The sequence below is a fragment of the Colletotrichum jinshuiense genome, chromosome 4 (assembly GCF_051148585.1).
Source record: "Colletotrichum jinshuiense chromosome 4, complete sequence".
NCBI lineage: Eukaryota > Fungi > Ascomycota > Sordariomycetes > Glomerellales > Glomerellaceae > Colletotrichum > Colletotrichum jinshuiense.
In genome coordinates, this window is record NC_139311.1 from 1,874,802 (window position 1) to 1,885,471 (window position 10,670).

The window sequence follows — 10,670 nt, forward strand, 5'->3', positions numbered from 1 at the left end:
ATCCTGGTAACAATTATCCGTTTATGGGGTATTGTTCATTAATTTATCCAGAATATCGAAGGCGGAAAGTCGAAAATCGGGTTAGGCCAATGGTGTTCAACACCCTCTGACATGTTCGGTTTTACAATCCCCACGCTCGGTCGTCAATGCGTCCACAACGAACCCAAAAACTGTGCGTCCTGCCAAGCTTCAAACAGTTCTCCGAGCAAGGGGCTGCCATTGATTTTTGAGAAACGACATGGCGGCACTGCCTTGGAAACGGCTCACCAACCCCATACCCTGTCATAAACGTCTTTAGCCTCCATCCAGGAAGACATGTCTCCTCCACATTAAGTCGCGGTACAGCCACCATGACGACGATATTCGGACAAGGGGCAGATTTCTGAACTGGCTACATTGGTCTGTCCGCCATTTCCCCAGGTCGCTGGGGACCGCCACCAGGTTGAACGCCCTGCTAGCCCTTGTCATGTTTATGACCGCGGTTCTTGCGCATCACTTCAACTACCATAGATAGTGCTTTAGCATCCCCGATAATCATAGCTGGAAGCTCCGCGGTCAGCTCTTTGGGTGGCTCAATTCTGCCTACGCCGTATTGAAATCATTCGATTCAAGCTACTATCCCTGGATATGCCTGGTTGCAATGCCCTAGTCTGGTGTTGAGCCTCTTCAAGGCTGGCTAGGCCGGCTTCTTTTAAGTCACACGATCAACAATAGGGCTGGAAACACATTTTCATACTTGTAACGGTCCTAATGGAGTTATGCGATGGTGTCGCATATAATGACTTACGCAAAGAAGAATGGTGCTGAAGTCTACTTGCTTGTCCAACCTTCTCTCAGACAGACATGCAACCAGCCAAGATGCCGCTTGCTCGCGGAGTAGCATCCGTTATCCCTTCCTAGCACTGCCGCGTGGGTGTCCGATGGCCCGAGAGAGACAACACGACACAACACGACCAGTTACCCATGAATACCCCGGTTCAAGCCATCGGTGCGACCTTGGGAATGTCTCGCCAATGCCAATTTTCGTCCCGGGGGGGGGGGGGGGGGGGTGGAGGTTGGCAGTCCGCCCTCATGGCTGGGGTGGCCACTCTCCAGACGAAAAAGATATATTGGCCTGGTCCATCATCACATTGATGTCAGAAGCACAGGCATGCTTTCCCATTGCTTTCGTCTGTTGATTAAGCTCAAGCACAGTCGCCCACGCTGAAAAGGCGTCTTGTTGCCCTCCCCCATCCAAATTTGCCTATCCCTTGCGTCTCGTTTCTTATTCCTACCTGCATGTACTTGGACCACCTCCATCGCCATCGCCGCAAAGGGAAAAATTAAGGAGGCGAACACCCCCAACCTGCTTCTACACCTTCGCGTGTCGAACGCTGTTGGCCATTTTCTTTGTCAACACACGATGTCCATGCCAACAACGACATGAAGATCCCGCCGATAGAAGTTATTCAGAGTTGGCCACCACCGCGGTACGATAATCCCGAAACTAGAGGTCCGGCCAACGAGATAGTTGTTATCATTCTACTGGCTATCGCGACAATCACCATTGCCATCCGGATCTACACACGACGACACATAACCAACGGGTTCGGCTGGGATGACATTCTTGTTGTCCTGGCATTCATTCCCGCCACGGGCTTTGTGGTCCTCGGGATGATTGCCCTGGACCACTTTGGCTGGGGCCGTCATGTTTGGGATGTGCCTACCAACATGTTTACCGGGTCGCTCCAGATAGGCCTCGCCAGCCAGATCCTGTTTGACCTGGCGACCAGTTCCATAAAGCTCTCAATGCTCGTCTTGATGTACCGGATTGCAAGCGAGGCATCGAACAAGCTTAGATTGCTCGTCATTGGGCTTCAAGTTTTCATCTCCGTCAACTGTGTCGTATTCATCTTGGTGGCTATGATGCAGTGCCGGTAAGTTCACCATCAACGTCTCAATCATCGCTTGACTAACAGCCAAGGCCACTATACCTCTACTGGACGCTCTCAGATGAACCCCAGAACTGCATCAACGAGGCTGCGCACCTTCTTGTCGCAGGCATCATAAACACTGCTACCGACTTCATGGTGGTTCTACTGCCTCTTGTTCTCGTGCGCGTCGTCTTTGCCGACAAGCTCTCATCCAGGCAAATGACCATTGTCAATCTGCTATTCGGTGTGGGGTTCCTCGCTTCGTTTGCCGGCGCGGCGCGGACCTACTTCACCTGGATCATGACCACGGAACCAGATGCTACCTGGAATGCCTGGATGAATTGGCTCATGTCCTCGCTCGAGCTGTTACTCGGCATCATTTGCGCAAGCATTCCCTCAACCAAGCCGTTCTTCAGCCGATATATCCCAAAACTGCTGGGCTCAAGCTTGCACAAGTCGAAGGCTACAAGCGCGCCTGTCCCCACAGACAAAGCCGCCGACGGCTCGGTGGTTGGCAGCCAACTGTCCGAGTATTCCAAACTGAAGGAGCTCGAAGTCCTTGCGGCGGAATCGCAGACATCGAAGCCTGCTTCGGCCAAACGATTTAGCGAAGCAACACTCAACAAGCCGTTGCCTGCGGTGATTAATACACACTCCATATACACCATCAAAATCCAACTGGACGAAGCCAGTTTGGAACCCGCCGATAGGAGGCGCGTTCCCGGTAATCAGAAGACGGACCCATCGAAAATAGCCAGGCGCCAGGGGATGCACAATTTCAGTCGACCAAACATGTACCACACCAAGAGCAACACGGGGCCCTCTAGCCATGACCGATCCAGCGTCTACGGCATGGGAGAAAGCCGACCTGAAGGTCGCAATACCAGCACCTCGGGAGCGGGTAGCCGTCACCGCCAAATCCTGCACGGCATGGACGGCATGGACGGCATGGACGGCATTTACCACCAAAGCGTCGACGACCTCGAGGCAGGAATCCGCTACGGCACCTATGACAGCAGCACCTACGCTGCACCCACGAAGAAGCACGCTAGGTCAGGATCTGTCGGCACGTTCGGGGGTTGATTGGCGGCAAGGCTTGTCGCGTGTATACAAAAGGGTGGAATCCATTGTACATCGTTTGGGGGCCTCGCTTCGCAGGCGTTCTCGGGAGGGTTGGGGCGGCGACATATTTCCCAAGGTTACGATGCACACCACCAGACGGCTGTTCCTGCATTTCACTTCCTCTTAGAGCCACGTTTATACCTTTTTTTTAAACTCTTCTCGGGAGTCGGGGGCCGAAAACTCTAGCTTTAAACGGCCTTGGCCATGTAATTCAGACCATTTCTTGGAGAAAGTCCCTAAAGTTGCTCTCACCCCCCCGGTACCCCAACCCCTCAATCCCGCACGCGCCTTAACATCTTTCCAATCTCCTGGGAATCGGAACTCTAAACCACAGAAGAGAGGGGGGGGGGTTCGCAAATCAGCTGAATGCCACGACCTCGGCCTGATAGAATGGTTGATTTCCTCTCCGTTTCCCACGCAAAAGAAACGGGCCGACGGATGGTCCCACGGCACCGCTTCCCGCCGCCGAGACCGAGCTTCGGAACCGTGCCGGTCGTCCGGCCCGCCGAGATGCCCTATCCCCCAGGACTTGCATCTACCGGTATCAGGGGGGCCCGGAGGGAGGCATGGTGAGGATGTAAGGTTTCGCCGAGCTTGGTCCCCCTCCCCCCACCCTCTCTCACACCCGTTGTCAGCGCGCCAGGGGCGGCCACAAGGGAGACGAAAGACAGAAACACGAAAAACGAAAAAAAAAATAAAGCTCCGCAAAAAACGGTCCCCCCTGCCGTGTGCCCGCCCGCCCACCCTCGACCTTGTCCGAGGAGGCTCGTCAATCTGGGCCCCCTCCACGTGGGCCGCCAAGCCAAGCAATCGCGATGCCGTTCACCCCACCCACCGCCATGACCGCCATGACCGCCTTGTCCAAAGCTTGTTCCTCACCAGGACATGGGCAACCTTTGGTTTGGGTGTGCTCATTAGATGCCAAAGAAGGAAACCGGCATTGGCGGGGGGGGGGCGACGATGCATTGATAATCGGCAACCCGCGGACGCTTCCTCTCAACACGAGCTGAGCAGGCAGGCGACGAAAAAGAAGAAAAAAAAAGAAGAAAAAAAACCAAAGCCGTGTACACCTTGGAGTAGGCCGAGGCACTTTTTGACCTCCTTCAAGGTGTACGGCTCGTTTTGTAACCAGCCTGTCTAGCAGCCAACTGGACGGGACCAATCCCCCGTCCTATTTGTTCGGAGGTCCAAAATGCCATCGAGAGACTGATGGCCGTCATCCCACCCCCCCTGGTGCTCGCATAAGCTGTCTCTTTCTGTATCTTCCAACTTTATATACATGCCTAACGAGGATAACTGCGTTAGCGGGGTGGGTGGGAGGATAAAAAAATACGACATTGGTGAACACGTTGGTAATGGGGGGCGGGGCGGTGAGCATTCGCATTCGCATCCACAACCACACCCTCAATACGAGAGATCACACATGCGAAACGTATTCTTAGGATGGGTGGAGTTGGGATTTATCGGGTCTTGTTTGCGGTGCAGTAGAGGGGGGAGGGAAAAAAAAAACCCTCGCGTTCTGTAGCTCCGGAAGATAACATAAGACCAGACGAAAAAGCCGGGTAGGAAAATAGAGAAGGGAAGCAGACCGAGGGGGGGCGGAGACTTCCTTCACCGCTTAGCTGAGCCTGGGCCGGATGGCCACACCATACCTGACTTGACGCCGCAGCACTAACATCGTCCCGCCCCAGGTCATTTTTTACTCGCCCATTCACTTTCAACTCGTATTCACACATCACTGCTGGCGAGATAGCCGGCACGAGAACACTCCGCCGTCCTCTCGCCGGGTGGCTGTCGATGTACAGGAAGCTCATAACCTCGAGCCGAGGACCACAAAAGACAGTCAAAAGGGTGCCGACGGCGTTTCACAAGGCTACAAGTATGTATGCTGCACCATTTGGTCCATTTTCTTTTGTATTTACCATGTCCGTATCCTGTGTGTGTCCAAATAATCTATACTCCTTTGCCTTTGTCCGTCCCCCCCAAAATCTTTAATCTGTAGCTAGCCACTTTTTGGCTGTCCTCGCACTGTGAGGGATTCCATCAAAAGATGACAAATTCTGTTGTGTCGAGCGCGAGCTCTTACATGTACCCTCTTATTGTAAACAATCCTCCTGAAAAAAACAAACGCACTTCGCCTCTCTCTGTCTCGCCTCTCCCAATCTCTGGCCGCGGCTCGGCCTTTACCGGCGCATCCGCTGGCTTGCGCGTTTCCTACAGTGCCCATGGCTTCGATCCCGAGTATCCCATAGCCGGGCGGCATATGAGAGTTGTCCGTCCGGCATTGCGGTTTATCCATGGGGGAAAGAAGTATATCTCACGGTACACGAGTTCCTCGTGGGGGTCTGATGGGCCCTTGTGTATACAGTGACGTCCGCAATTTAGAGGACTGATTTGCTGTTGAAGGTGCCCAATGCGCTTGCATTCATAGCTGGCAACATCCATTTGAAAAGGTTTGAAGCCTCTAGAAACATCACCATGTTAGTGTCGTCTTCTCGTGGAGAGCAATGTGGGCTTTTACGGACCAAAAGTATATTCATCCGGCTTGGGCAAAGTTTCGGTGGAAGGGAGCCGTGGCGGCATCCGTGGACTGAGACGGGCTCAGGTTGTGTCCGATCTTTCCCATGGCAGACAAGTGGTTGTGGGCATCCTTGATGAGCTGGACGTTCCTGGCGTCCTCGGGCTGGGTCATGCCACGGATGATGTCCTCCAGGGCCTGGCGGTGGGACATCCACTCCTCAATGAGGGGCTTGGAAGACTGCTCCTCCTTGGCAGCAGCCTCCACGACAGCGGTCTTGGCAGTCGCCTTGCGCGAGGCAGGGGCGGGTCCGGCCTTGGGTGCATCCTTGCGCTTGCGGCCCTTGGAGCTCTGCTGTCCGTGGCTGGCGATGGTGGGGGATCCAGGGGCTCCATTGTCATTGTGGACACGGCGCATGTGGTCCTTGAGGTTCCACTGGCGAGGGAATCCGTTTCCAGACATGGCGCGGTCGCATCCCTCGTAGGAGCACAAGAAAGGCTTGTCGCCATGGCCGTGCATGGCGTGGGCCTCACGTTCATGTCGAAGCAAGCAGGCAGTGGAAGAGAAGCGGGCGTTCTCGCAGGACTCGATCTTGCAACGGTAGGGCTTCAGGTGAGAGTCGACGAACTTGCTGCAAGTAGGAAGGGCGTTGTTAGTCACATGGGCGAGGGGGTGGCGGCATCTCGGTTGACGACGGATGACTTACTCGTAGTTGCACTTGAGCTTCTCGGGCTTGTGGTTGCAGCTGGAATCTCCCTCCCATGGGCAGTGGAACAGGCCATCGGCCTGCGGGGTCGCGTTCTTGTACAGAGGGTGGTCCCTGGCGGTGTCGCCCTCGTTGGTTGGCCGGCGGCTGGGAAAGGCAGGGGGCAACGCGGCGTCGCCAACAATGGTGAGGACACTGCCTGCAAGCTCGTCTCCCATAAAGTCCGGTCCGTACTTTCCGTTGGCGCTAAACAGAGTCGTCGCGTCAGAGGCTGCCTCTAGGCTAGAGCAGCTGATCTGAGGAACGTACCTTGGAGACTGGCTTTGAATAATAGGGGAGACATGCTCCGAGTGAGAGGGCGAAGACATCATGAGAGGGGCGGAGAGCCACGGGTCCTCAGTGCTTCCGGCGGGCGAGGAAAGTTGAGACTCCGGTGGGCTGAAAGAGTTCCAGGAAGCAGAAGGAGAGTGAGCACCCAGGCTCGAATCAGGGTCAAGCTGCATCTGGGCAGGCACAACGTGCATGCCCAGGTCGCCGGATTGCGACGGAAGGCCGAGCTCCATCGAGCTAAACCATTGGGGCGAGACGGCGCTCGTATCCGCATCCAGGTAGTAGGAGTTCACGTCCATCAACTGGCCGTTGTTGTGGGTTCCGTTCGTGGAGAAAACGGTGGCATTACCTGTGATGTCCATGGTGGACAGCTGTGTAGATACTTGAGACGACGCAGAAGTCATTCTGGGTCGGGTCTTGGGAGATGTGATCTTGGTAATCCGGTGCTTGCGGCTTCCTGCGGAGCTCCGCGAGGTTCCTCTCCGCATCGGCTCACCACCGACCGGTACCACGGACGTGGCGGGTGCGGCAGCGGCCCACTTGTTCTGCAAATCCTCTGTGGCTTGGCCCTGTCCTCGGGGTGTAATGTGGCCATCAACTTGGAAAGAAAAGTCCTCGGAGTCTCCCGGGTGGGCAGATCCGTTGTCTGAGAAGTCTTGAAAGTTCTGTGCACCTTCTCCTGTCGTCTCCCACGAACCACTCAAGTGGTCCGATGGTCCTGTTTGAGAAGAAAAGGGAAAAATTCCAGTGGGCACCATTCCGGCGTGGAAGAAGCTGCTGTAATCGCTGAAAGGAGGGTTAGTGTGCTGTTTCTCCACTATCTATTGACACAACGCAAAACAATAAAATAAAACACATCTCAGCATGGCACAACTTTGTTCCTGTAGCACAAGCATGTTAGCGGGTCGTTGCTTTACCTCACAAAGTTGGGGAGTTCGAGTTGACAGACCAAGCGAGCACAGATCCAGTAGACCATGCCAGGAAGTTGACGATAAGTCCATGTCAAGTTGACGGAGGGGCGTATAGGTCCAGGGTATTCCGGCAAATTGTGTAAGACAAATGAAAAGTCGGAGTAGGCCAGGCCGCAATGTTAATTGGCCGAGGTGGGCGGGCGTCGAGCCTGGCGGCTCCATTCCATGTTCATCACATCAAAGGGCCGGTTTTGTTGTGTTTGGATGGTTGGTTTCGGTCCATTGTTGTTCATGTTGAGAATGAAACATGTCGTGATCCTTGGGTCGAGTAGTGCGATCCTTGGTGTGAAATGAATCCTGGGTGTATGTCGAATAGGTGTTGTGCCATCAGGGACCAGACAGACATGGATGGTACTGATGTCCCGTGACTAAACAGGTCCTTTCTCTGGGGAGGCAAAAGAATCGAAGCAAACGGAAATCCATGAAACATGAACAGGCGGTAACCACCACGCGCTGGTGCGACGTGCCGTGGTCTTGAATCCAGGATCGATATATAGCCAGCACGAGCCTTAATTAAGCTGTGTGGTACGGAGCAACAAGAACAGGTCGGTTGAAATGGCATCCTTGGGAATCCGTCCAAAAGCGAGGCTAGGTAGCCTCTAGTCTCGGTGAGACGTGAGCCAGATGATCCTTGGTAACAACAATCCATGGCTTCCTTGGTAAAGAATAATCCGGTGAATAGTCCAGCGTCCGATAATGTCCGGTGATATCCAAGTTGCTGTCTCTGTCTCAAATTTGCTCGTTGTCGGGCAATACTCACCACAGTGAGGTGTCAAAATCTTTTGTTTTGATGACCGCGTCAGGTGCGACGGCAAGAAGCAAAGCCTCTGCACAACGGTTCCTGTCCAGTGGAGTGCAAGAAAGTCCCGGGGAAGAGTCCTGGCAAGAAAAAAGTCCTGGCAAATGTCCTGGTTTGTAGAGAGTCCTGGGTCGATGTCCTGCGGTATCAAGGCCTCCGTGGCCGGAAAAGATCTGGTTCGTTTTTTTTTTCGACGAAAAGAAAGCTGGACATGACTTTTGCAATACATGATTCATAATAAAAAACACGACGGACCACCCTGGGAACAGAGAAAGAAAAGACAATACCTAGAAGGTGTGTGGACATCGTCCAGGTCAAGAGAATTGTAGCCAGGCATATCCGGGCGCGGAACGACAAGGGCAGTCATTGATTCCTTAGGGTCGCGTATCATATAAGTCCAGGGCAATGTAGTTCAACTCGGCTGAGTTGCGTCGCAGGCTCAAGGAAAGAGCAAACACAGCGGGACACTCGTTTGCAACGTTCCTTGGGATGTTTTTGTCGAGTTGGTGTCGAGTAGGATGATCCTTGGGTGGCAAGATGGGTAGATCTTTTTTGATCTTCTTAGTAGGGTTGATGTTCTGAAAAGGGTCTTGGAGGGATGGAGGCGGGTAGAAAAGATAAAATTGGCGCGTGTTGGGTAGCCAGAAGGATCAGCGATGCAGAACGCAGAAGAGTTGGGCAGGATCAATCGTGCGGGTTGGGCTGAAAAGAAGAGAAGGGAAACAAGCGTTGGGCAGGGAGAGAGGGGGTCAGCGGGTTTTAATGTTGCAGGACGAAGCGAAGCCTGGGCTGGCATTCGAAGAGAACCGAACGAACGAGATGAGGTCTGCGAGGGGGGTGAGGGAGGATTGGGGGTGGGACTCCACGTCGTCGTGCGTGCCGCGCGCTGCTGGCCATAAACCACCCCTGTTCTGATGCATTGGCGTCCTTCGTTTTGCAGGATAGGGCGGGTGTGTGCCAGGCCAAGGCAATCACAATCACGTCCCCGTCCACCACTCATTTCCAAACCAGCCAGTCTCATTTCACCGCCGTGTGCCGTGTCCAGCTGCTGGCCAGTGTGTCTGGACTCCTGAAAGGTTCCCTGAGGGAGTCGACTGGCTGCCATGGGGGGCAGGAGTGCGCCGACGTCGTATGTGTCGTGTTGCAATTGCTGGCCGTCACAGAGGCCGCAGGAGACTCGAGCTACATGGCGCTAGCCAGCTGGCCTCATTCTGCCTGCATCTGTCATAGGTCCATTCCAAACCATGTTGGCGGTGACTGGCTTACTTCCTTGATTTTCTTGCTCTGAAGATGGGTCTCGGGTGGATGCAGACGATACCCCCTGGCCTATCGCGGTGCAGGGAGGCGGGCAGCGTGAAGGGATCATGGCTGCAGAGACAACTCATCCGTGCAGCACCTTGAGAGTCCTGGCGGTAAAAGAGCAGACCAGAAGACGCAAAGAAAAGGATGAAGACGGTCCGGTAGTCGACTCGCAGCGGGTTGATGCTTGCTCTCTCTGAGCCTTCATCTTCCCCTCCATCCGCACCATGCGCGGAACCTGCCTATCCCATTAAAGTGTTGCGCTCGTTCCGAGTCAACGAGCCTCCCTTTCCTCGCACAGACGTTAAAAAAAAAAAGAGGCCTGCTGTTCCCACCAGCTGCTTCATCGAGCATCAAGACCATGACGCGATCTTGGACGGTTTCTTTTGATGCGCATTAATCCGTATCCATCGTGGCGGTATCGATATTGTCCACGAAGCATCAAACCAAGCAGCCGACCGGCCGAAGGGGGGGCGTGCGGGGGCAGAAAGCGAGCCAATGCTGCTTGCTTGACAGGCACTGCACTGCACCACTGACTGAGTACAGGCGAGCGGTAACAGCGGAAGGCCGGCCTGTCAGTCCGTCAATTCCCGCCAGTGTTGCTCTCCCATCTGATTAAGCTCTGCTTCATTGGTGCTTTCTGGTGCATCGCATATTGGCGATGCAGATGTCGTGGTTGTGGTTGGCGGGCCGCACTTGCTGACACACACCGGTCAATGTCTCCATCTCATATTTCCACCATTCCACAGTAGCTTTTTTTTGTTAGTTTTTTTCTGTTTGAACGAGAGGGTTTTTTTTTTCTTCGGTTTGGCGTGTCCGTTGCTCACTGGTTCTGGCAGCCGTTCATCGGCCACACACACATCAACACACCACAACATCACACGACGCCCGCAAGGCACGCACACGCGCGCTACGCGATGTGATTATCCGGTCACTGCCAACTGGCCTGCTTCTCGCGGAAGCTATCCACACCAACCATTTGCAACTCCTTTCATCAAAATGCATTCTTGAT

The 10,670-nt window shown here is 54.3% G+C and overlaps 2 protein-coding genes across 2 annotated transcripts; one reads left to right on the plus strand and one right to left on the minus strand.

Moving 5' to 3' along the window:
• Positions 1 to 1,422: 1,422 nt before the first annotated feature.
• On the plus strand, positions 1,423 to 2,996 carry EsH8_IV_000470 (uncharacterized protein; the record flags this gene model as incomplete). The annotated part of the gene is made up of 2 exons (XM_083265360.1): positions 1,423 to 1,916; positions 1,964 to 2,996. The coding sequence occupies 2 exons, from the start codon at positions 1,423 to 1,425 to the stop codon at positions 2,994 to 2,996; spliced, it is 1,527 nt and encodes a 508-aa protein (XP_083124255.1).
• A 2,575-nt stretch (positions 2,997 to 5,571) lies between these two features.
• On the minus strand, positions 5,572 to 8,726 carry EsH8_IV_000471 (uncharacterized protein; the record flags this gene model as incomplete). The annotated part of the gene is made up of 4 exons (XM_083265361.1): positions 5,572 to 6,184; positions 6,260 to 6,505; positions 6,569 to 7,375; positions 8,647 to 8,726. 4 exons carry the CDS (start codon positions 8,724 to 8,726, stop codon positions 5,572 to 5,574), a joined length of 1,746 nt encoding a protein of 581 aa, XP_083124256.1.
• Between the last annotated feature and the right edge of the window lie 1,944 nt (positions 8,727 to 10,670).